Here is a 26,431-nt window from a genome sequence, read left to right as displayed (position 1 = left end):
AACAAGTGTTCTCATTAGAATTGATAGAAAAAGTTGTTGGTACAAATTTTATGATTCAGATGTCAATGTATTTTGTTTGTATATTTGTTTTGTTTTGTTTTTTTTTTTTAAAGTATTTTATACAATAGACTTATGAACCTTTTTGGAGTTTAAGGGGTATGAAATTGGATTCCTTGTGAAAATACCTGCCTGCATAATTCAATCAGAATTCAGATACTGGTACACCCCTGTATCTAGGGTATTTTGAGTAATAAACAACAAAACCACCCCAAAAATTGACTTCAATAGCTCACTTTGCATAGTACTGATGTGAGAATTTTTTATCCATTGAAAAAACATGGCTGCTGTAATTGAAAAAAGAAAATAAGGGACAGACAGAAGTTTTTCACATATACCTCCAAAACCATTAGGTTAATCAAACCTCTGATATGGGGATAAAAAGTGTTCAGTGTGAGATCTATTTGTGTTCAAATTTTTGTGTAAAAACTGTTAAGCCATGTTTGAGTTGATGCCCTTTTTGATGTTTTTTTTCTCACTATTCTTAATGTTAATACTTACAAAAAATTTCTCCTCAGTAACTTCTGGACAAATGAAAATTTATTTGATTGTTCCTTAGTATAGACCACTTTCATACTGAGGTAAGGGGGAACAGAAAAAAAAATATTATTCAATATTTCCCCCATTACTTAACAATATAGATTTTCGAATAAAAATTTGTTGAACCCAGAGAGCTGCTAAAAGAGACAACAACTAAATTTCGTACTTGCAAACAAAAATTCTATTAAACTCAACATAAAATCCCAAAGACTTTTTTTATTTTTGGTACAATTTTTAATTGAATTTCAAATTTTGTACTTCATTATGTTCAAACCAGTTCTTGTATCCATAATAAACTGTAAAGTCTGTCAAAAACTAATATTATTTCTACACTTACCCCAAGTGACAGAGTTCGACATACTGCTCTCCACAAAGAACTTCATTTATTGAAGTAATTAGCTCATTTTCAATTTTAATGAATTTCTGAATTTATATTTTGGAATTATGGGACTTTAGTGGGCCATCTTTACTATAATAATAACCAATTTGTTCACAACGTTGTAGTTTCTCTTTCATTTTCAACCAGATTTGACATCATATGAGCAACTTGGTCAGTGTTTCTAGAAAGACAAGAGGATGCATTATCTTTTGGATTAATGTAATTTACAATTCGTCAATAATAATACTCGTAATTTGAACATGTTGGTTAAATAATTTAACTCAAGGACAAACCTAAACTGAAAATGAAAATGATAAAGGTTCACAATCTCCAATTTCATTTGGGCTAATTATCTTTAATGGCTTGGACAACTTTATAGCAAAAAATATAATTGTTACTAATTATCTTTAATTGTAATAAAACAACAATGACTGTCAGATTAGCCTAGCCACAGTTGTCAATTATCCACTTGAATTTTCTACTGTGCAATTACTGTGAGCAGTGACAATAGGTAGCCAATGTGAACATAGCAATTAAAGTGACCCTTGGTAGTGTTAGATTTTTTAGTGTTTTTTATTACTAAGGATAATTTCATTCCACTTATCATTCTGAATACACCAAAATTAAACAAACATATTTCAACAGAAATTCGCCAAAATATCCAAATTTAGGTTATTATTAATGTTAGAAATAATTGGACCAAATCTTCAACACATTACATTTATGCTTTCAAAGACTGCTGTAACCGAAATACAACTTGGCTTTCATGAATCAATATTGGCCAAGTAAGAAGTTGGTTCAGCTGCATGTCTTAAAATATCTGAAAAAAAAAACACCAGACTTTCAACATAGAGGCTAAAATCAAAGAAAAAATGCCCTGTATGTGTTTAGAATGAATAACAAATTACCTTAAAAACAAGATGCATACATGCCTCAACCTGCATCACTGTCATATATTTGTCAATACATATATATAAGTACTTCAAAATTGTTATAAACACTTAGCGAGTTAAAAAACTAAAGTAATTAACTAATGATAGATTATACTGCAGAAAAAAATGACTTAGTTAAAAATGTAGGAAAAATCTGTCAAATTTCTCCATACCAGGAGGTTCACATATTCAATAAAAATACAGTGCAAAGTTCAAATAATATTGGTTTAATATTTTTTAGAGTAACATAATAGGTACCTGATAAGTGTGATAAACAGTCTGAGTCCAGTTGCTTTCACCCTTGGTGATGTAGGTAAAAAAACAGGACGAATAAATGAGACACCCATCCAAAATAAATCCAACTATATTTATCAACCATTCAAGCTATATCATTTTACCCATAACAAATTCAAAGTCAGTAGTTAAATTTTAATGGAATAGCCATTCAATATCACAGATAAAAGTGACAACTAATTTTAAAAACCTGAGCATACATGAGGGTCTTTTTACTGTACAAAAGTAAGATATGAGATAAAATTAATAAGATAACACTCATATTGTATATAAAATTATGCAAACATGACATACAAAAATCTATCAAATTTAACAAGGCTAAGAAGACGCTAAGAAATATAACACTGTAAAAGTATTAATTTTTGCGATCAACAGATAAGCACAAAAAATAGTACCCTCAAAATTGATTGTTTTCACTATCGAATGCTTATCATTTCTTGAAACTGAGAATATTGATACCCACGAAAATGTTCACTTGACAGAATCTGCAAAAATAAGCAACAGGGAAAATTAATACATTTACCATAAAATTTTTAAATAAAGGCAAAGGAAAACAGGATAAGACTACCATTATCCAAGTAAATTATCACTTAAATCAAAAGTATTGTACCATAACACGACTAACAATTTCTCTAAATTATATCTAAATGATATGAAAAGAATTTTGTTATCAAGATTTGTTTTTGCATTGGAATATTCATCAAATAGATTTTTTCTACCAAACTCTTTTCGAGGTATTTTAGCCCTTTATTTACAAATCAAAGAATGTAATTTTACAAGTTTTAACTATTGACACATTAGTGTTGTAATGTCACTAGTATAAAAAGTTGCCTTTTGTTTTAAAAGAGTTTATGCACATTTTGCAAGAGGGATACTTTGTCAAACTGTAAGAAAAAAAAATTCAGAAAGACAGCTAATTCATTTAAAATGTAAACCTGACAATATTCTGTATTACGACAACAATAAAAAGTATAAGTTGTTGGTATAAATCATTAGCAAGGTTACATTACAGCATTATTAACATTGTCAGCTACAAAATGTTTTCTTTCAATACAGCAAGCATCTGTTTCATCACTAGTTCTTTTCTTGAGTTTCTCTGTAACTGCTTTATCAAGTGTTCGATGGAATTTGTCATGAATATTCTTTACAATAGGGTTATTGTTTAATTTCCTCCACTTTTCTAAGACTGCTTCATTAAGGCCACCTGGTTCAAATTGTCTATCATCATCTATCTGTAGAACTGTTGTGGCTACCATGGCTGAGGCTTGCTCTGCAAATTGTTTCGACTTCTCCCTGAAACATAATTGAATAAATTAGGATGATTTAATGGAGCAAATCTATTTCAAATTAGACCTATCAATTGTTCTATGCAGTCACTGTATGTAGGATATAACAACACTCCATTCTACTTTCTGTTCAGATGACCATTTCAGAATCATTGGATTTTCAACATCAAGAAAGATGGAATCTGATTAGCTGATCAGAAAGGTCATCAGAACAGAAACTAGAATAAAATGTTATTAAATCCTACATGCAGTGACTGAATGAAACAATTGATAGGTCTGATTTTAATTAGATTGTATTGATTCTACCAAGGCAGAGGTTTCCTATTCTAACTGTTTAAATAAATTCATCCCTGAAATATACATATTGAAACTAAGCAGGGACAATAAGACCAATGCAAGGACCAGTGAGATAAAGTTACATATTTTTTAAATCAAGAATTGTATCAATCTTTACTGAATAAACTTCTTGCAATCTAAATGGTATAAAACAATTATATCATGCAATCATCAAGTCACGTGGACTGGTAAAATAATGGGATCACTAGTGACTACACATTGCATTACTGCACCTGTCAAACTCAATTCGAATTAACAATAAGGATTTTTTTTTGGACAGGATATCAAGACTGAAATTATACTTTCAAAATTGATAATGAATAAGGACAACCTGTTTTTTGCATTTAAAAACTAGCACATGAATGTCAGACATTTTCTAAATTTTTCAGTCAATGACCTACATACTTTATTTTAACCTTGATCAGGTGCAAACCCAACTTTTAATATGTCTTTACTAAATTCTTTGATCTTTCATGTGCACAAAAAGCTGATATTTACAATAGAGTGCATTAACATCTCGATTTTGGAAATTATTGTACTCCTGAAGGATTAATCAACAATTTCACATTAGAAAAACCACAGATGGGAGTTGCCAAAAGCAGTGCAATAACTTTGCTGAAAATTCACAATAAAACTCCTCCTATAATAACCATAAACTAGAAGTGCTGTTTGCCACAGAAGCCCCTGCGTCATTTGTTAGAATTGATTTCTTTTTTAGTAAATCAAATGTGTCTGTAACTCACTAGATTTGCAAAATTAAGAACATATTAATTTTTGTATGAAGACATGGTTTGCAGATTCAGAAATCCTTTTGAGACTTGTGATACTCGTGGTCTGTTGGTTCAGCTCAATCCTTCCAAGACTTGCAATGACAAACTGTACCAGTACCGTAACTAAAAAAATTTGGGGATCAATTTGGGGATCAGAATTTCCTAAATATATGCATATCTACATATTGCATCCTGGCCATATAGTGTCATGAAATTCTGTTCAGTAGTTTCAGACCAGTTGCGATGAGAAAGAGAGGACTGATGGACGGACTAACGGACACATAAAAAATGTTACTACCCCTAATAACAAATCACTAACTTTGTTGCTGGGGGTACAGTTCTGACAAAAATTACTAAGTCCTACAATCACCCAGTTACGTAATATATTACAAAAATCAAGATCCTATGACCTTGCACACCATCATTATGTGTAGAAACATCCTGCAAAAAATATTTTAGATGTAGTTAAAAAAATACAGGAGGAGGTAGCCAGACAAGCCATATAGCCCTATTTCTGATAAAATGATTAAGTTTAACTATAACCAATTTCCCTAATATTTCATGAAGATCAAAATCCTTTGATCCATGCACATCTTCATCATGAGTAGAAACATCCTGTAAAATGTTTTAGATGTAGTTCAAAAACTGTAGGAGGAGATAGCTGGACAAGCCATGATCCATATATTTCTGAGTAAAATGACTTAGTGTAACTATCACTAATTTCCGTAATATTTCATGAAAATCAAAATCCTTTGGCCATGATCATGTGTGATCTGGATGGACGGACAAACAGAGGTAAATTAATATGCTACCCCCTGCGACATTTTGTTGCAGAGCATAAAAAACTAATTAGCATAAGCAATTACAAAACAATATTCAAGGGCAAAGCATATTTTAACACACATAATCAATCATGGACATCTTCATTCTAGAAATGTCCAGGTAATAAGTACATAAGTATGTTTTTTAATTTGCCAAGTAATTCCCATTGATCAAAGATATTTTTGATAACACCTAGAGTAATAAAAATGACAATTTGAGAAGTAACAGTAGTCCCAGGTCAAGGACTCATCTATTCTGTCAATCACCTGATTATAATTTTTTAAATCAGTCACAAACGTAGTGAAACTCACAGGACATACTTTGTCCACTTTTTATTGTTTCTTGGGGAAAATCAGAAAAAGGGTGCAAAGTATGTCATATGCACATGTGGTGCCAATTCAAGGTAGAGAATGCAAGTTTGACAGGGGGCTTTTATCCAGGGGGCTTTTGTTAGGGGGCTTATGTCCCAGACCCGTTTGACAAAACCTTTAAACCTAGCCAAACTGGATGGTAAATTTTCAATGTTGCAGTCTCTCTTCAGTCATCATAAATAGCCTTAAACTCATCCAAATCTTTGAAAGTGAAGCATAATTTTCTTCCACAAAACTGGAAAAGTGCTAAAATGTAAGTAATGACATCTTTTTATCATATCTTTAAGCAGTTTTCTACACTTTTTCAAACAATCTGGTAGCACATTTTTAGATTTTGTGGCAGACACAACCCATGCAGAATTTAAGTAGGAGATAATTATGTAACTCAAGCCACACCTTATTCTTTATTATATTAATGCACTATGAAATAGCTTTATAATTGGTCATATTACAAATCATTTATAGCAATGCCTTACTCATCAAAATATTTAACATACTCAAATGCTACATGTTATCAATGCATTAAATATCTTAATTCATAAGAGCACTGCCATATATATAACTTACCAGAAAGGAGTTGTATATATATTTCCTTCTATAACCAGAGCACAATTGAAGCATCTGTCCTCCTCTCTCTCTGCCTGCAGAGAAATAATACAAAAAAGCTATACAAATATCAAATATAAATATATATGAACTGTAATGCCTTCTGAAAAATAAATGATATGATTTTGAGTTTTATGCGTGGATCGTTATGGTGTATTCATCTGCACCATAAAAACTGATTTATTCAATGGGTCATAGTTTTCCTTTCCTCGTTTGTCTACCCCGGACTTGACTTTTTATGAACAACTCAGCAGGTGTTTCTAGAAAGGCAGAGGACGCTTACCCTACTGGTGCACCCGGTCCATGCTCCTAGTTTTTAATGGAGTCTGAGTTGCTCATTTGCTTTTGTTACTTTGTATATATGATTTTAGTTACTTAATGTTCTTTGTTGTGTATGTCTGTTTTCCATGTCTGGTCTTCGTCCCTGGATTGCATTCTTTTGATTACTCTACAACCTTGGTTCCATTGATTACTCTCTCATAAAACTACACATAACCTGAATCTGTTGAGAGCTGTTATTCTTAAAAGCTATTTTGTTTTTTTTAAACTTATTTTTAAGTCTAAAGCATTTTAGGCAATTTTGTACCCCCAGTATTATCAGTGAAACATACATATAAAGAGGATAGATTTAATTTTATACAACTTACCACTTCATAATTCAATTTGGTTATACCTGCTCTCTTCGTATACTCATACAACCTTTGTTTAGGACTAAATTTAGGAGGAAATTCTTTCCTGTAAAAAAAAGTATCAGCAAAGTCAAACTGTCACTATATCATCTAAACATTACAAAAAATACTTTCACAGTAATGGTACAATGCAACATTGATGAAGAAAATTCAACTTAAGTTGTACATTTTGTTGCACACTATGTGGTGCTAAGAATACCACACTCAACCATTTCTTTCAAACTTGAAAGGGACGGCATGGTACAAGTAATCTTGCAAAAGTAATATACTAAATATCTAAGTATTCCCTCCAACAGAAGCTGAGAAATCTGTTACGGGAAATTTTATTTCTTCAAACAAATGACTCTTCTGTAACAGATTTGTATTCTTATAAAATAATACTTACTTGTTAAATCTTAAAGGCATTTCTATTGTAATGCTACTATCTGATGTGTGTATTTTTATCTCTGATTCTCTATCATATTTAAGGGCCAGCTGCTCCATCATATATTGCTTCCTCTGTTCATAGTAATCTTTCAGACCCCATATTTCACTGAAATAACAAGAAACTGGATATATCAGTTGCAAGAAAAAACATGAAAACTTTAAAAGAAACTTTTACATTGATTTTCATCCCTTCATGCTGTTTTTTTTAAACTAACAAGTTACTTGTTTTTTATTTGTTCATTTTATCAGTACAAAATTTATATGTATACTTTTTTGTTCTCATGGATACTTAATCCAATAAAAATTTACTGTTGATTATGCCATGTTCTTACCTAAAAATCAATTTTCCTAATTTTAATATAACAAATGGTATTCCTGTCAATCCATTACAAGTCAATGCTGTTTTTAGTATGATTTCTACAAGTACATGTTGAAAGCAAGGTGGTGTCCTATTTTTTAAATATTTTTTTATGTCTCCAAATCTTTGCTGTACTCATTAGGATCAAATCTTCCTATGTTACTACCTGATTTCCTCCATTGTTGCAGCATATGTAGTTTGGTCTCCTTCCTTTATATCCATGTCTTTGCGCATCATTTGTAGGATGCAATATTTAGTGTTGATTGCATTGTTGTCCCAGTCGATTGCCTACAAAAAGATTACATAAAATTCAAACTTACTTCCACTCATCTGTAAAACTCATGGTTACTTCCCTTATACTATTATTTAGCTGATAAGAATATGAGTGGTTTTTGTTTTACTTGTAGTTACATGTAAAAAAAACACATTCAAAACAAGGTAATAATTATATTGAAATTAAAATTTTGAAAAAGATCATTACAATTTTAAATTCAATATAAAGTATAAGTAAATAAAATTTATGGCCCAAGTTTAGATAAAAATAATAGAACAGGGTACCTCTGGCAAAAATCAAAACCTAAATTTTGTCATTTTCACTGAATATTAGATATTTGCCAGTATTATTTAAAAAAAATAATAACTAAATTACTACACTTACAATTATAAATGCACAAAAAACTTCTGAATTTACAGCATTCTCTAACAAATGTGACTTCCATACCTTTGTAACAGTTGTGGGATATTCTCACCCTTATCACTGTATCATATGAGAATTTTTTGTGAAAAATCAATGAGTCTGACAGCAATTTATGAAAGTCCTATACATTACCATTTTAATATACTCTCTGACAACATCCAACAGTGGTATCATTCCTTCTTTTCTAAAAATAGAAGGGTTCCATTCAGCTGCCCTTGCTATCATGACTGAAGTACACCCAGTGTCGTCTGCAAATTTCTGAATATCAGAATAGCCTCCCATTTCTTTTGAGCCACCACTTTAAAAGAAAAAAGTAAGCTAAAACTAAATTAAAACTAAAAATTATTGTTTAAAAAATAATGCTTGTTGAACTTGTTTTGTCACTTGTACATAACCTCTTTGAACCAAGTCTTTATCTTTAAATTACTTGGATGAAGGCCTTGAGAAGATTGCTTACAGTGTAAGTAGTGTGAACTTATTTGTTTTCTTCAACTTCTTAGCGAGACAAATTAATGTGCAGAATCACATAAAAGGATATGGCAAATTGTGTTTCGTCACAATGGGAGATGATAAACAAGAGAGTAAAAAGGACGTTATTTCATTATCTGAATACCAGTATTGCAAATTATAACAAAATTATACACCAGTGCGGCAGACTTATAAGAGTGCTAATTCCCAGACAGCCACATACAAATGTTGTGCAACACAGAGTTCATCAAGCCAAGCATTATAATATTTACCTCGACATTTGTATTTATTGTTTGACCAAATCACAAAATTGATGAACAAAACTGGTTCTAACTGAAAGTACCTTGAAGTAATTAAAAGTTTGTGGATGTATGAAAGGCTTGAAATAAAAAAATCAGTGAACCAATGCCCACTAGTGATATCCCACTCCTCAAAATTGTCAAATGCATTTTTGACCACATGGTAAAAATATTAACAGAAAACTGTTTTTGTCTAAACCTGATATCAGTTTTAATATATAATAACAGCATATCTTCCCAAGATCAGATTCACAGTTTATGATTTGCTTCTTCTACCAGTAAAGCAAATGCATAATTATAAATGAAAGTGAAAAATACAGAATACTAACTTTGCAAAAACTGGTATGTTTAGAGTCTGTCCTATATGTTTGATGAAATGGTTTCTATTGGTATGTCTTGGTCTTTCATCTTTGGTCCTTCCATGTACAGTTAATGCAGATACACCTGTTGACTCAATTAATTTAGCTAGTTCCAAAGTGGCCTCTAACTACAAAGATTTTAATAAGTAAAAATTGGCAAATCTTATGTTGAATATACAGAAAAACAGAAAAATCTGCCATAAATGTAGATATTGACACTCATCTGAACATGTATGATAACGAGATTGGAAATGATGATTATGTCAAGAGACAACAACACTGCCAGGATGAAAAATGTCTGCTCAAGGCCACCCATGGGTTTTCAATAATGATGAAGAAACCGTCACACCACATATACTTATAATACTGCATATAATGTCAGCAACTTTAATAGTATTTACTTAGATTAGCAAAGGAAGCTTTTTCTTAACTTCTATGGCAACTCCAATCAAAGTGTCATGATTTATGACACCACAATTAGTAAAAATATTCTCAGATTTAAGTGATTTTTTAGTTTTGTGACCCACTGCCAGAATATATGCTCCAAGTTTTCAGGTTCATCTTATGTTTGCTGTGAATTTCCTTCTGATTTTAATTGTTTTTTCAGATTCTATCCAAGCATTGCTTTTACTTTCTATTTCTTGTCTTTAAATTTTAAATACAAATTTAAACCTTGACTTTACTTAATCATATGCTTCCTGATTATTTTTTCAGAAGGATACTTACTGTGGGAAGACATCTGATTTTACAGGTGACAGGTATTGATAGTGCCTGGACCAGATTGGTCAATATCTACAATGAAAATCTTGTCATAAAACCTTACAAAATAATGAAGAATGCAATCTAAAATACATTCTCAGAACTCTACCCAAAGCTATGATTATCATACTGGTAATTGAAAAAAAGTCAAAAGATTTAATGCGATCTAATTTGCTGTACTATTTTCGATTGATATGTTGATTGATTGATGGTGGTTTAATATGGAAGATATTTCATGCATTTCAGGATGAAAACATTTTTAAAAGTCAATTGAACAGACCATGCTTTGTATTTGTCCCACACAGTGAGCCAGTGGTCTATTTCACGAAAAATTGTAATTGTATAATTACTTGTAGGTTTGAGGTCACAATACTTGAATCTATTATGATGTCAAAACTTACGACTAAATTTACATTTCTGATTTTTGTGAAAAGGACTGTTGATCTTTACAGTGCAAGCTCACAAAAGCAACAGTCCACAGGTAGGAATGTCAACCAACTCGGACACAATATTGTGACCCCAGTCTTAACCCTAACCCCTGTGGACAGTGTACTTGGCAGAGAAGCAGTAACTACCATTTTTTCAAATCTTTTGTATGACATGGCCCAGGATCAACCCCCACAACCTTCTATGGTTAAAACTCTGATGATGTTCAAAGTATATTGCTGATCAAATCAAAATGATGCCTGGTGCATTTAAGATGATCATACATGTAGATGTTAAAATTGAAACCAATAGTACTACTAGTTTCACAGCAAGCTCTACAGCAAATTAGTTATTTTTCATAAACATAAAAAATGTTGCACAAAATTTAAAATCTTGGTCTTAATGAACTTGCATAAAAATCAAGTCATAGTCCTTGTAAGAACCAGGCATGAATTAATGGACTAAATGTTGCTTAACATCCACTGGGAGATATTTCACACAAATATGACTAACAGAATGAACTGACTTTAAATAAGCAAACTCAAAGAAGCAATCTGACACATTAATCTGACTTGTAGCCAACCAATCACAACTTACTGCTATTGTGATGTATGCTCTGAGAAGAAGTAACTACCTTTTCTAAAGTCTTTAATACATTTTGTATATACTACACTTGACTAGGGTCAAAACCCACTAACCACTGCACTTGAGGCAAGCGTGCTACCATAAGCTCACAGAGGTAGTAATTCTTTTTTCACAAATTATACCTAAAATTACCTGTTTCACTTTATCAGGCTGAGTCAGCAATGCAGCTCCCATTCCTCCCTGTAAGTATACAATAAAAAATAAGCATGGTTTTACAATACATTAATAAACAAAAAAGCACACATGCGGCTTTGGATAGGCAGTAAACTAAACAAAGTCTATATATCAGATGGTATATGGAATATAATAAAATGTTGGAAGGAGCTTGATATGACCACAAAAGTCAGACCATGCACAACAGGGGCAAATACAGACAATATATTCAAGCTTGTTATAGCTATGAATTGGTAACGTGATTACATGTTTGACAAAGCATAGGTTTCTGGTACGACAATGAAAGTGGTCTAAGAACTTAAAGAAGCACTCCAGGTAAGAATCATGCAAAATATGATTCATGGTTGGAAAGCCTACATATTTTTATTTTTGACACTTTGTTTAAAGTGTGCTCATAGGGGATAAAAATATATGGAATGTACTGTAGAAATCAAAATTAAGGGAGATATCTCTGTAAATGACACTAAAATACAATAGAAACTGTTAGATTTTCAATGTGGATTATTTCCAAAGAGCAGACAGATTGGAATGAATGATAATACATGTCACTATATAGCCAACAAAACAACTTAAAAGCAAAAATAAAAATATTGAGACTTTTTTTTCAGGTGTATAACATATTACAGAATTTAGATGATTCTTATAAAGATTGTTCCTAAAACTTTGAAATATTTGACATTTACCTTTCATAATCCAAAATGAGCAAACAGGTTTGGCTTCAACATATGAAAGAACTACAACAATTAAATGTTGTTGAAATCAAACAAAGTTTCTAATAGGTACCCTTGGCAACTCAACGTGAAACAATAGGAAAAAAAATTCAAAATCATTCATTTTTTATGAAATCACTTTAAGTTTGTACTCCACTTCTTACCAACTTCAGAACAGAATAAAAAATTCAAATTCAAATGTGGTAAGCTTTAGTTTTACAAAGACATCAAATAATTCAAGACTTTGAATCAAATTCAAATGAAATCAGTCAAAATACTACAAAAACTACCAATGCCCACTACCGGTAAATTGATACCCCTGCTTCCCACTTGACAACATTGACCTTTTGACCAATGTCCTGGAAAATCAATTGTTCAAGGTCTTGAAGGTCACTACCTACAGTTACTTACCAAATCTGACTGAAAGCCATTGAAGGATATTGATTCTAGAATAAGTCCACTAACATAAAACATATACTAGTAGTCTAAAAAGATAATTTCCTCTGAATTATAATGATGGTACCCTAAATGCAAAAGGACATCAAAATCAGAAGTCAAAATCTAAAATAGGACGTGTATTTGAATCTTCAATAAATATTCTGCAAAAGTTTCATTAAATTCTATTCAGTAATTTGTGGATAAGAAATGGATACCCTATATTCATTAAAGGCAAAGTCCATAATTTGATAGGAGAACCCTAAGTTATTTCTCTCTTCTTTAAAATCTAGTAGTTGAAATAAAAAGTGTTACCTTTATAGAAAACTCCTTAGGACATCCCATATTGATGTCTATTCCAGCAACATCACTCTGACTGAAAAAGTTGATATTAAAAAAATGAACATAAAATGGAAATACATGTATCAGTTAGTTCCTGCAAAAACATTCAGAAATATAGATTGTGCTGGGTAGGATGTAAAAAATGTATTGTATAACCCTGGTAGTGCAATACCAGTATAAACTTTAGGTCATCCACCCCAAAAATTTATTTAGTTCAATGGCCCTCCCTCATCAGCTTTAATGCTATGAACAATGTAAAAGTATCCTCATTTCTTTTAAAACATTAAAATTAAAAAGCAATGCCTCTCTTTATGATTGTTCTGAACAACTTTTTGAGAACCAAGAAGTTACCTTTGAACAGCAATTGAATTTTCTAAAAATTATTATGCAAAGGTGTTTTTATTGTTTTAGCTGTTCCTTACAACAAATGTATTTTAATTAAAGTTCCAAATTAAAATCTCATATGCAAAATGTCATAAAAATTCTACAGTATAATTTTAGACATTGATCACAACTTCAAAACATCCTTATCTGTATTAGCAAATTGAAGCAAATATACATTTACTAGTGATCATCAAAAGCTGTAGTTGTAATTCCATAACCTGTGATCTAAAACACTCACACTTTCAAAGCTGCAGATACGGCTCGTTCTGGATCATTGGTTCCCTGCAAAGAAGCATAAATTAATTGATGGATTATTGGTTTAACACTACCTTGAGACCACCAAGGGTGGTTAAGAAGCATAAATTAATTGACGGATTATTGTTTAACACTAGCTTGAGACCACCAAGGGTGGTTAAGAAGCATAAATATAACTCAAATATCAGAAATGAAAATACAGAAATTTATCCATTATTGAGAGAGTAACCATTTAATTTTTTGCAGCCCTGATAATCCATAAAGGTGGTGTCATTCAAGTGACTGTGAATTTCTACACTTTTGTACAATGTAATCGGATTTATCATAAGCATTTTGATTGGTAGACAGCATAAGTTATTTGTATAAACTTATTTGGTCATGTGACATTATAAATGTTGATTGGTCTGTATGTCCACAGTTCAAATCATGGTTCAAATCTTAACTCAAATTCATCAGAAAGTAATTTACTAGGGCAGGGCCTAATCTAGAGGGAGAAATAAGCAAAAACTTCTTCTTGTTTGTGCTCACTTTTCCCATTTATCTTTGACAGGGAGAAGTTTTTGTAATAGATTGCATAGACCAAAAGTCAATATTGTTATTCTAATATGATGAGAATCAAAGCTCTTAAGACCACTGCTATAGTAAAAAAGTGATAAACACATGACAAACATTTCATGCAACACATTTGCTACGTCTATTCAAAAATATGAAGAAACTAGTCCTATTAGAATAGAAATAAGTCACAGAAACTCCATTTAATTATTGTTTTACCATGGGCTGTCCATTTATGTCATTATTTAACTCTTCCCTACCACTCTGGGTAAAACAATGCGACATAAAATGACAGCCCATGGTAAAACAATGATAAAATGGAGTTTCTGTGAATTATTTCATAATTTTTTAAACAGACTTTACTAAACTTCTCCTTGTCATTGAAGGTTAGATTAGGTTCTGCAGGATGGTTTTTAATTTCTGACCATGAACTGTCCCTAAATTAGTAAACATTTTAACTTGGTCAAAAATTATAAAAAAATCCAGATTCATAATTAATTCCAGTCAAAATAAATAAAAAAGGGTAAAATTACAAGGGCAAGTGCCCTGATAAAGGTCAAGATCTTTTTTGGTGGTAAAAAACAGTTTTTTTTTAGATTTCTATTTTTCAGTACTATATGTAGTACTAGCCAATAGAATTCATATTCCATGTTTCCTTGTTGGACACAGATGAAGCTGTTCTTCACATATTTAAAACTCAATTGAAGTCAAATAGAACACTGTGAAAAGTTTACAAGCATTGTAAAGAGTTTTCTAATAACACACTAACATTCAGTAAATATTGCAGTGGATAAATATCAACAAAGAAAACTACTCTTGATAACAGTTTCTAACTTTTGAGACAAGAATATTTCTATCTTTAGCCATTTGAGGTTTCCTTAACTCACCCATGGTTGAGATATTGAAAATTTGCATAATAAAATACAGTAAGAGAATAATTATACATTTAGTTAGTATCAGGTATGTATATAAAAATATATAAAATTATATCCATAGTAAACCAAACATAGGTAATAACTTACCAGCTGAAAAATAACTTTATCTTTCTCCTCTGGACAGGTTCTAAATACAACATTACCATCAGACTGAACATAATCAACTGTCCCTAATATATCTAAAATATAATGTAATGGATAAGCATTACAGCTGATAGTGTTAAAATACAAATGAAATTTTGTTACCATAGGTTTAAAAAGTCTGATTTCGGCTTTTTATTTTTGATTACCTAAAGGTAGAATCTACATATATACAGACAAAATGGCAACATATGTATGTTTTAACACATATGAAAATGTATAAAGGTTAGATTAGGCCCTGCAGGATGGTTTTTAATTTCTGACCATGAACTGTCCCTAAGTTAGTAAACATTTTAACTTGGTCAAAATAAGCATTTTTAGAACTAGTATTTTTGTGCATTAAGTGTGTACACAACATTTCAAAACTTCTGTGCATGTAGTCTATAAATAAAACAGTTAAAGATAAATGTCATTTATGTACACTTTTTCACCCAACATAATTTGAAAGAATTTTTATTACCATTTTCTTGTCTATTGGTACTCAAGATCTTGAAATCAATTATTTCCTGAAAAGAAAAGAAAAGGCATTTAAAAGATTTCCTAAAAAGGAGAAAATTTCAATTATTTAATTGATGGTTATGTAACACAACACAGTAAAGTCAGAATAGGTTGTTCTACAGGAAGTACACTTCACTTTGAATGGATTCCCTCCTTTCTGTGCTGAAAGTAAAATAATGTTATGCTTACTGGTTTAATCTATCCATGGAAGTATAATATCTAGAGAGAAACTAAGGTTCTATCTTTGTTACTGCACATTATCTTATAATTGGTTGATTGGATTATCATTTAGCGCATACATGTACTTGACCGCTCTGCAAGTTTTGTGTCATCTAACAGAAATAATTGTGTAAGCTGAAATTCACAAGATCGTCAGATGTTTACACAATTGTAAAGGAAGTGTCATGTGAGAGCCTATATTATTGTTTTGATATAATGCTAGTTATTATGAATGCTAATACCAATAATGATAAGGTTTTAAGTGTATTGAACAAAGCAATACATATATAGTAATACTGTATTCATGTAAATATTCCTGGAGCGGCCAAAATTAAATCAAAGGGACAAAACTGTATTAAAAATAATCATGTTAAAATGAAAATTCAGACTCAGCCAGGGACAATTTATATTGAATCAAATATCAAGTCAATATCTCAGATTATTTCTAAAACTGAATGATGTAGAAAGTAGGACTGAAACTATAACTGTAATTAGCTGGTAATGGACTGAATATATGAGGCAAGTAAGAATGTTAATAATTTATTTGAAGTCCAAGATAAACATCCTACATATAATAATACCTCACAATATACTAAATCAGCACCATATCTTAGTGAAAGTAATCTCAATGGTAATGTAGAGACTCTAACCATAGGAGCTAGAACTATCTTCGCTTTGTAGTCTATACCACTCATTGTAATACATTCTGAAAATAATTAAAATTGAAAATAGCCTTTTATACATGTAAATTTGCATTAGAACATATTAAATTTCATGAATCATCAGAAAATTTTCTGACATATAGTTTCAACAAATGTTACAATGTATTTTATTCTATTGAAATCACATCAAGAAATAACATGTTTACTTATTATTGCTTCTGCATACAAAAAAAATGTATATGCTTTGTGTCTACCATGTCATAATTGGATCAAAGATACAAGTTAGCAGACATAAAACATTTCAACATTATGATCTACCCTAAATGACTGAGTGGCAATACACAAAAGACTGTGACTTTATTAATACTGCAATCATAATATTGCATTGGCAGTACATTTATTAATGATATAGTCACTGACAGTATAACACTTTCACTCACTTTTCTACCAATTAGGGTATGATGTTGCCTATCAGGCAAGTTGATGAAAATTCTACTTGCCCAATTTGAAACTGAAGTCTAGGTTGTCCTAAAGTAAATAAATACTGAAAAATGAATAAAATTTGGTTGTCCTCCAGGCAAGTATAATTTAATTTTTACTTGTCCAAATGGTAGTTTATCCTTGGTAATAGGACAATTTTTAACATCATATCCTTTCCATGCATGAACTACCTGTTTATCATAGTGTCACTATGGAGGCCAAATGAAATGAAATAAAAACAATGCTTTAAACATCAATAAAAATTATACTTGATTGAAAAACATGATTCAGACTGCAGTAAAAGAGAAAAACAGTATATTGACTACAAATAAAAACTACATACCAATACAACATGAATCAGAAAAAAAAACTCTTAGCTTTTTCCCCGATTCTAAGCCTCATCTGTATATTGATTTTATTTTAAGTCAACACACTATTTATTGTCTATATAAAGAGCAATCAAGGAAACCAAGATCTGTGTGGAAATCCAAAGAAAATATACAAAGAATAAAGACTACTGGTAGGCAAGGAAAACAGGTCATACGCTGTTACAAAAAACAAAAAAAGTAAAAGTAAATGAGTAACCCCATTCAAATCTGAGAGCATGGACCAGGTGCACTGGTAGAGTAAATGGCCTCTGTTTTTCTAGAAACATCCCCAGAGTTGCTCATAAAATGTCAAGCCCTGGGTTGGCGAAAGTGGAAAGGAAAACTTGTGTATGATATGGTGAACAAATTGAATTTTATGGTGCAGATAGATACAGTGTATACCATAACAATCCACTAGTTCATGATGATAACATAAAACTTCAGTAGTGGTTACTTCAATCTCGTAGCAACATAACTCTGTTCCAGTACCCAAATGTAAGAAGTCTAGTACGGTACAAAAAGTCTGGGTAAATATAGCAGGCTCTGGCATAATATCTGAGTTGTGATATGAAAACTCTACACGCAGGTGCTGAAAGGATGTTGCCACTGATGAAAGAAAAGTTTGACAATATGGCGTGAGAAGTCCTGTAGTGTCTTTAGTGTCCTTAATCTCAAGTTCTTTGGGGTAGATGTGATGACAGGGTATGACATAAACATTTAATGGACCTTACCCTATTGGGGAAGTTGATGAAAATTGTACTTGTCCAAATAGAAATCTAGTTTGTCCTTTAGTAAATGAATGTTGAAAAATAAATGAATTTGGTTGTCCTCCAGGCAAGTATAATACATGTATAACTTTTGCTTGTCCGAATGAGAGTTTCACTTGACCCATGCAATAGGAAAACCTTTAACATCAATCCCTGGATGAATAAAATCCCAAAAACTAGAATTGTTTAAAGACAATACATGCACATCATCTACAATGTACACTGCTGAAACTGCTACAAAAGGATCTTGCTAAATGATGTTCCTTCTTTTGATTCAGATAGCTATTAATTTAACCTCATAAGAGTGATGGTAAAGGTCAGCGAGAAGCAGAGCACAATTTGTTCCTAATACTTATTAGAATGCCAGTTGTTTGTTGAAAATCGTGTCGCCCACACTGAATAATTATGTTGTCGAAACAAAATTCAAGCATTTTGACAACATTCTTCTTAAGAATATTTGGAACATAATTTGGAATAGATTTTTACATGTAAGAAGAATCTCTACCAAATGCTACCTAGTAAACATGTGTGAGAGAGGGTTTTTTTAACATCCTTGACTACACTGTCGGGTGTCACATGGACAGTGAATAATATGACTAACTAAGGGGTTTTTAACGTCCTTGACTACCCTGTCGGCTCTCGCACGGACGGCCCAATTTAGTGGGCTTTAAGTAATTCTGCTATATATTTAAATTGTATTTTTGACCAAAAAATAGAAATAATAAGTTAAAAAAAATAGGAAAAAGGTAATATAAATTATGAATTGCTGAAATGTTAGATATTAAATAGTAAATAGTCTAAATGAAATTTGAAAATGGACCATGTAAAGGAGGAAAATGCCAAGTTGGATGGAGAAGAGCCAAGGACAACCAGTCGGATCCAGAAGGCGGAAGACCTGTGTGATTTAGTTTGCCAAATAGTGTATGCGTTTTAGAGTCAAATGCATGTGGTTTGGTGAATATCCAAAGGTGAAGTGCAAATTTAATAATTGATAATGTTAGAGTTTTAGTTACCAAAGGCATATGTTTTTTTAGAATGCAGAAAAGTTTATGCCGAGCCAAAAAGTGTATGTAAATTTAGACTGCTTTGTCTAGCCAGGCGTAGTTCCCAGATATTACAGTGCTAGCACACTACGTTAGTACGCAGTTTTACTAAAGCCACACGAGACCGTTCCAGCTCATGCTTCTGGTGAATGGGTTGACCAATTTTTTTTTTTTAAACTGGATTGATTATCATTGGTTAGATTGGTCAACTTTTAGAATTAAACAAGAGTAAATGTAAATCCAAAATTTACACGTGGACCTAAGCCAAAAGTTTAGCCAAAAAAGCAAATAAAAATATATTCATAAGCCAAAGTAGGAAAGTAAAAGATAGTAAAATAAGGAAGATAAAAAAAATAATATTTTTATTATTATTTGGGAGTTTAGCTTTATGACTAGGTATAAACCGGAGTTTTTTTAAGACGAACGCAAGCAATATCATACTAACACGACTGGAGCTATCGGCGCAGTAGATATGTTTCATAAGCATATGTGTACATGATTAACAAAAGTAAAAAAAAAAAAAAAACAAGAATAATAATAGTAAAAAATAAATAAATAAAATGAGAGACTATGTGTATAAATATATTGCATTGTGGAACCCCATATCAGGTGATTAATTCTATTTTAATTCGATTATATATAATATATATTATATATTATATATTATTTTGGGGTTTTTTTTATTGAAAAATGAAAGATAATATTATTTAAGATAAATGGTACTGTATGAATATGTTGGTTATGGTTTTATTACGCTAGATATTGACACTACATATTTATAAGTGTGTCGCACGATCACCTGAAACTGCTCGGCTGAAATCAGTGCAACTACACTTGATATATAGGGTGTGAATTATCTAACTTGAAATTAAAAGAAAAAAAAATATATATATATATACATGTATATAGGGCTTTAAGTTATTTAAGGACAATTACCGTAATTTAAACAAAGTATGATATATTTTACTATGATAACCAATGACTGAAATAAATTGTGCTAATGCTGACCAGACTTGTTGCTGAACTGATTTTGGTGGGTTAAGAAGGTTTAGTTCCGAAAGAGTGTGGAGACCCAATTTGTGCATATTTTCTTTATTTTATTAACGTGCTTGATGGTGTTCTAAACAATCTATAAGGACATGCTTAATGTCCTCTGAAACTCCACATTTTTGGCATAAAGACATATCTTTAACATATTTTCCTATTTGACCTGGTAGCATGGTTGTACCCAGTCTGAGTCTAGCAATTGTTTTTGTGTGATGTCTTTTACCACTGTAAAATGCTGGTTTTACATTAACATTAGGTTTTAGCTGTTTATGCCAAATGTGATTCGAATTTTCCCAGCTTGTCTGCCATTTTTGTCTAAAGATTTTGGAAATAATAGAAATAAATTCTTTTGAACTTAACCCAATTTTGACACCAATAGTAGGGTTTGATAGAGCTTGTTTTGCCAATCTGTTGCTAATTTCATTACCCGGAATACCGACATGTGCCGGAATCCATTCTATAATTACGCTTATATTTTTCTGTTTTAGAAATTTTGCGTATAGTTGAATAGAATTTAACAAGTCTGGTCTGCTACATTTATTATTTTTTTTAGTTTGAAGAGAACTAAAAGAATCCGTGAGGATGATAATGTTTTTGTCTTGATAATTTTGATCAATTACCCATTTAATGCAAGTGATATTGCAGTCATTTCTGTTGAATAAACAGAAATATTATCAGTCAATCGAGTAGATAATGATACTCTTTTACCAGGGATAAAGAATGCATTTGATGTTTTACCAGAAGCAGGATCCTTGGAGCCATCTGTATATATTTTTAAAAAGTTTCTATATTTTTTATCTATAATTTGCATAACAGTTGATTTAATGCGGATTGTCTTTTTTGTCCACCTGTTTTTAATACACTCGGATGTGTTAGCCGTACCAATTATCCAGGAGGCATGTTTTGGTTGTTTGTTTTGAATGATATCTATTGAGTCTAAATCATTCTCTGAGAGAAATTGACGTACTCTGAAACCATATGAGCAGTCATTTTTTCCCCACTTATGTGAATATCTTTCAGTATATTCCAAGCATTGTTCGGTTAACTTATTGGCTGGATTTGAAGAATTTTGTTTACATCTAGCATAATATTTAAGACTGAACTGATCTCGTTTGAGCAGTAAAGGGAGTTCACCTGCTTCTGTTAGAACTTTTTCTAAAGGCATTAATTTGATTGCCCTAGAACAATTTTAAATCCCCTAGATTGAATGCGGTCTAGTTTTTCTTTAACATTTGGAAGGGCAGAATTAAATGCTTGACACCCGTAGTCTAAAATTGACCTTAATAGAGACCACTAAAGCAATAGAAAGGACTCCGTGCCCATGCCAAAATTATTTGCTTTAACATATGTCAGTAAGTTCAAAATTGGTTTTGATCTTTCTTCTAAATATTGCACATGCTTATTCCATGTAAGACGTATGTCAAAAATGAGACCTAAAAATTTGACATGTGTTTGAAATGAGATTGGTTTATTGTCTAAAAATAAGCTGACAGAGGTCTTTTTTTTTATCGCCAAAAATAATTCCCACTGTTTTGCTTTGGGATATTTTAAAGCCCCATTTTTTTTACCACTTACTAATGTTGTTAAGGGTTAACTGCATTTTTTTAGTAAGAGCTTTAAGATCATAACCTCTTAACCACATGGCACTGTTGTCTGCAACTTGTGATAAAGTGGCATTTTGAGATTTGGAAACATCTAGTCATCTATCATGATATTAAAAAGTGTAGGGCTTATAACACTACCTTGAGGAATACCATTATCTAACTCAAATTGATCTGATTCTCCTTGATTAACTTTTTACTTTAATTTTTCTATCTTGGAGAAAATCAGCTATGAAGTTAAACATATGCCCATTGATGCCATATGATTTGCATTTATATAACAATCCTGGTTTCCAAACTAGGTCAAATGCTTTTTCAATGTCTAGGAAAACTGCTAAAAGATGTTGTTTTTGAACTTTAGCCTTTTTGATATCACCATCAAGCATTAACAAATGGTCTATAGTAGACCAACCTTGCCTAAAGCTGCTTTGCGTATCTTTGATTATATCTTTCTCTTCTAGAAGAAGTTTGAGTTTTTCATTAACCATACCTTCCATAAGTTTACAAAGATTAGACGTTAAAGAAATAGGATGGTATGATTTTGGATCAGATTTATTTTTGTTAGGCTTAGGAATAGGAATAATGTTGGCTTGCTTCCATGAATCTGGTAATTTACCACTTTTCCAAACTTTATTTATCAAATCTAAAAGCAATTTTAGCATATTTTCGGGCATATGTTTAAACATTTCATATGACATTCTGTCTTCACCTGGTGCTGATGCTTTTTTATTCCTAATTATTTTACACATCTCCTCTATTGTAAAAGGTAGATTGTATTTTGATTGATTGTTACTATGACAGTTATCCTTATGAATTGGATTTGAAGCTGCAAAATTGTTTTTATGAACTGAATTCCAGATCAAGGTTTTGGTCACGATGCGATAGCAAACGTGCGAGCCAAAAGATTTGCGTTGTCCTTATTGGAAACTTCTTGAAAGTTCTCAACAGAAAGTGAAGGAATATTGCTATCCCTATTACCTTTTAGGCCCTTAACCACAGTCCATACTTGTTATACATTAGACTTGTGGTTCAATTTGGAAAAGAAGTTCTGCCAATAGTCTTTCCTAGCATTTTCTATGGTTTTTTGAAAGAACTTAAGTTCTTTTTTGTATTCTTGGTGATCATTTTCGGATTTTGACTTATTGAAAATGCGTTCTTTATTACGTTTTTCTTTTTTAGCGTCAGTGCATTGTTGAGTCCACCACAGACAATTTACCCTTTCGTGAACAGTGCCGTTGGTTTTTGGTATTGCAACATCTGCTATATTTGTAATTGCTTGACATAAATTTTGATTAAAGAAATCAACGTTTTGACTAATGATGTCATTAGGATCAACATCTTGACATTAAGTTGAAAAAAGTTGCCAATCTGCTTTATGAAATCGCCAACGTTTAGCTGTACAGATGTTTGTCTTGATAGGTTTGGCATATAAAGTGGTCAAAATAGGAAAACAATCTGAACCTATGGAGAATGCACATAAAAAGATGAATTGTTTGCCCGAAAGAGGAGTTGTTAAGCTTAAATCAATATGTGAAAGTGAACCATCATGGCAGCGGTGTGTGCCTGTACTGTCATTCAAAACTATAAAATTATTTTGTTCAAAAAAATTTTCTCAAATTTTACCATTTTTATCGGTTGATGTTGACCCCCATAACGAGGATTTGGAATTAAAATCTCCAACAATGACAATATTGTCTTTAACCTTATCAATAACATTTGCATAATCTTCTAATTTAAGATCTTGATCTGGGGGTCTATAAATATTAATTATATTGATAATTTTATCTTGACAGTTAACTGCAATACCAATGGATTCGATAAAATTTGTGCTATGAGATAGTTGAGTAAAATTTAAATCTTTTGCTACATATATGGCAAAACTGCTGCCTTTTTTATTTTACCCTTGTTTTTACCTTTAGTTATTTTAGTAGCACTCTGTCTTTAATAACAGGTTGATGAGCCTTGTAATTTAACACATTTTTCATCAACAAAATGGGTTTCTTGTATACATATGACATGAGGTTTGTCATTTGTATCTAAATAATGTTTAAGTTGTAAAGAATTAGCCCACAATGAGCGGGCATTCCATTGAAGAATTTTTAGACCCATTGATCATAAAAGAAATTTATATTAAAAATAATTTGTTAAAATAGAATACAAAAAAACATGCACAAATGTGCTTACTGCTGAAGCTGAATTTTGACACCCATGTTTTGCAAAAAACTTGCACAAGGGATTTGTTTATACCAGAATCATCTATCTCAAGTAACTGTGTAATTAACTGTTGGCAGTGATCAGATGTTGGTATTTTGGTGCTATCTTTTGTAATAAGCTTTCTGCCTTTTAATGTTTTTTCTGCCTGCCTGTGGTGTAGTTCTTACAGGGGACTTACATCATGGTGAAATAAGGTGTGGTATTTGAAAAAAATTAACCACATTTTGCACGGAACCACCACTGGTGTTAAGGTCACTGTGACAGTCATTGATGTCAGTGTTTTGTGATTGTGTTTGATTAAATTCCCTGCGGCTGTTTGCTTTGGAGTAATGAAGTGACAGGTGTTGTTTTAACAGCCTCGGCATAAGATTAGTTTTTATTGTCATTAATTACCACTATTTCCGGTGAGATAGGAAGTAGTCTTCCTGTGGTGTCACCTGTGGTGGGTTTTACGGCTTCGGTGTTGTTTTTAGTTTGACTTTTAGATTTAGCTTTTTTGACTGCTTGGTTAAAATTTAAATAATCAACATACATGTATTGTAAAACCAGTTTGTGGTGTTTTTAATCTATGGCTTGAGGGTTGCCATTACAGTTGTTGCATATTATTATTTGACTAGTGCATTTGGATGTTGTATGTTTTCCTGCACATTTAATACAGGTAAGGTTGGTCTTGTTGCATTCCTTTTTAAAATGCCCCAACTTAGCATAAGAAGTACAGAATTTTGGATTAGGTTTATCAGAGCTAAGCGTGTAATCTTGAAAGTGTCCTAATGGTATAGTGGACAAATCCTTGTGTTTGTAATCCAGACTAGCAAAATAAAATTTGGATTACTGCCCATTTTAAATTTAATGTCAACCCCATTTTGTCTCAACAAGTTTTCTTGTTATTTTAAGTTTAAAAATTGTACCTGGATGAGATTCCAAATGACTTTAATTATTCTTCTAGGAGAGTTAATCTTATCACCTTGAAGTGTGGTGCGAGTTTGAACTTTATTTTTATGACCCTTATTATATTTGGAAATGTTTACCATAAATGAACCTAATTTATTTAAAGATAAGAGTTTTGATCTTATAGTTGCTGAAGGCACATGTATCAAGAAACTCTTTTTGAGAGGCTTGATAGATATTGCCTCTTTGTTTATACATGTATCTCCCAGAACCAAAACAAGGAGATAGTGCAAAGTTTGCACTGTCAAAATAATAAATTTCTTAGCCTTTGAGCTAAGAATTATTGCTTCTTCCTCTGTGAAGAAGTTCAAACTTTTTTTATTGTGGCCATTGAAATTGGCCTTTTTGATAGGCATTTCTGGTGAAGTACCTGTTGGGCTTCTGTCTTTTCTTAAAGACTAGCCATAATTAATAATGAATTAAAAGATTTGATAATATAGAAGATCAAACCTCCTGTTTTGAAAGAAATAAGATATAAATCAAACTAAAAGAGATTTATGGCAGATATTTATTTTATGTTTTAAGAAGAAATAAAAACAAATTTTAAAACAAAATTAGTGCCGTTTTTTACTTTTATATATAAATTAAAAGATATATGGGGGTGGTATAAACTTAAGTCTAAAAACTACAAATTAAATAATAAAATAAAGAAGTACACAGAGCAAACAAAACTTATTTATGAACGAACCCAACGGCGGTCGCAACTAACATGACTGGTCAGGAATGGCGAGGTTCAGCGTATGATATCATGTACATTGCATATCATTGTATTTTAGGTCTGCTAATCCTGAAAACGAGGCCCTGTTGGTTGAAACTGTTAATCTTGAGCCAATCAATAGTCCCTAACTTCAATATAAGTACCTTGTGTTATCATAGGGATAAGTTGTTAGTTTTTTTTCTGAGACTTATGACTGGATGCAGAGTTAACGTTTTTTAAAGCACATCATTTAGTCGAATAAACTTACCATAAGAGAGATAGTTCTTAAAATTGACAAACATCTATGTCATAACATCCACAAAATTAACCAAAACAACAAAAATCTGATGATACATGGTGAAACACCTGCAAATTCATGGGCGCAGCCATTTTGAAAAGTCAATGTTCGGGAGACGCTTCCACAAACTGAATAAGGGAAA

At 31.6% G+C, this 26,431-nt stretch overlaps 1 protein-coding gene across 1 annotated transcript; it reads right to left on the bottom strand.

Moving 5' to 3' along the window:
* Positions 1-1,367: 1,367 nt before the first annotated feature.
* On the bottom strand, positions 1,368-26,406 carry LOC148617310 (tRNA-dihydrouridine(20) synthase [NAD(P)+]-like). Its single transcript, XM_088584927.1, has 15 exons — positions 26,260-26,406; positions 16,746-16,870; positions 15,908-15,953; positions 15,394-15,485; positions 13,803-13,846; positions 13,154-13,214; positions 11,652-11,699; positions 10,416-10,481; positions 9,660-9,817; positions 8,696-8,861; positions 8,033-8,154; positions 7,468-7,614; positions 7,041-7,128; positions 6,355-6,428; positions 1,368-3,495 (listed from the first exon to the last, which is right to left on the bottom strand). The coding sequence occupies exons 1-15, from the start codon at positions 26,291-26,293 to the stop codon at positions 3,204-3,206; spliced, it is 1,563 nt and encodes a 520-aa protein (XP_088441053.1). The 5' UTR covers positions 26,294-26,406; the 3' UTR covers positions 1,368-3,203.
* Positions 26,407-26,431: the final 25 nt, after the last annotated feature.

Source organism: Perna viridis, chromosome 5, assembly GCF_037379345.1.
Source record: "Perna viridis isolate PV_CMFRI_1.1 ecotype Kerala chromosome 5, ASM3737934v1, whole genome shotgun sequence".
NCBI lineage: Eukaryota > Metazoa > Mollusca > Bivalvia > Mytilida > Mytilidae > Perna > Perna viridis.
Note: the sequence above shows the minus strand (reverse complement) of the source record. Positions and strands in the feature narration are given on the sequence as shown.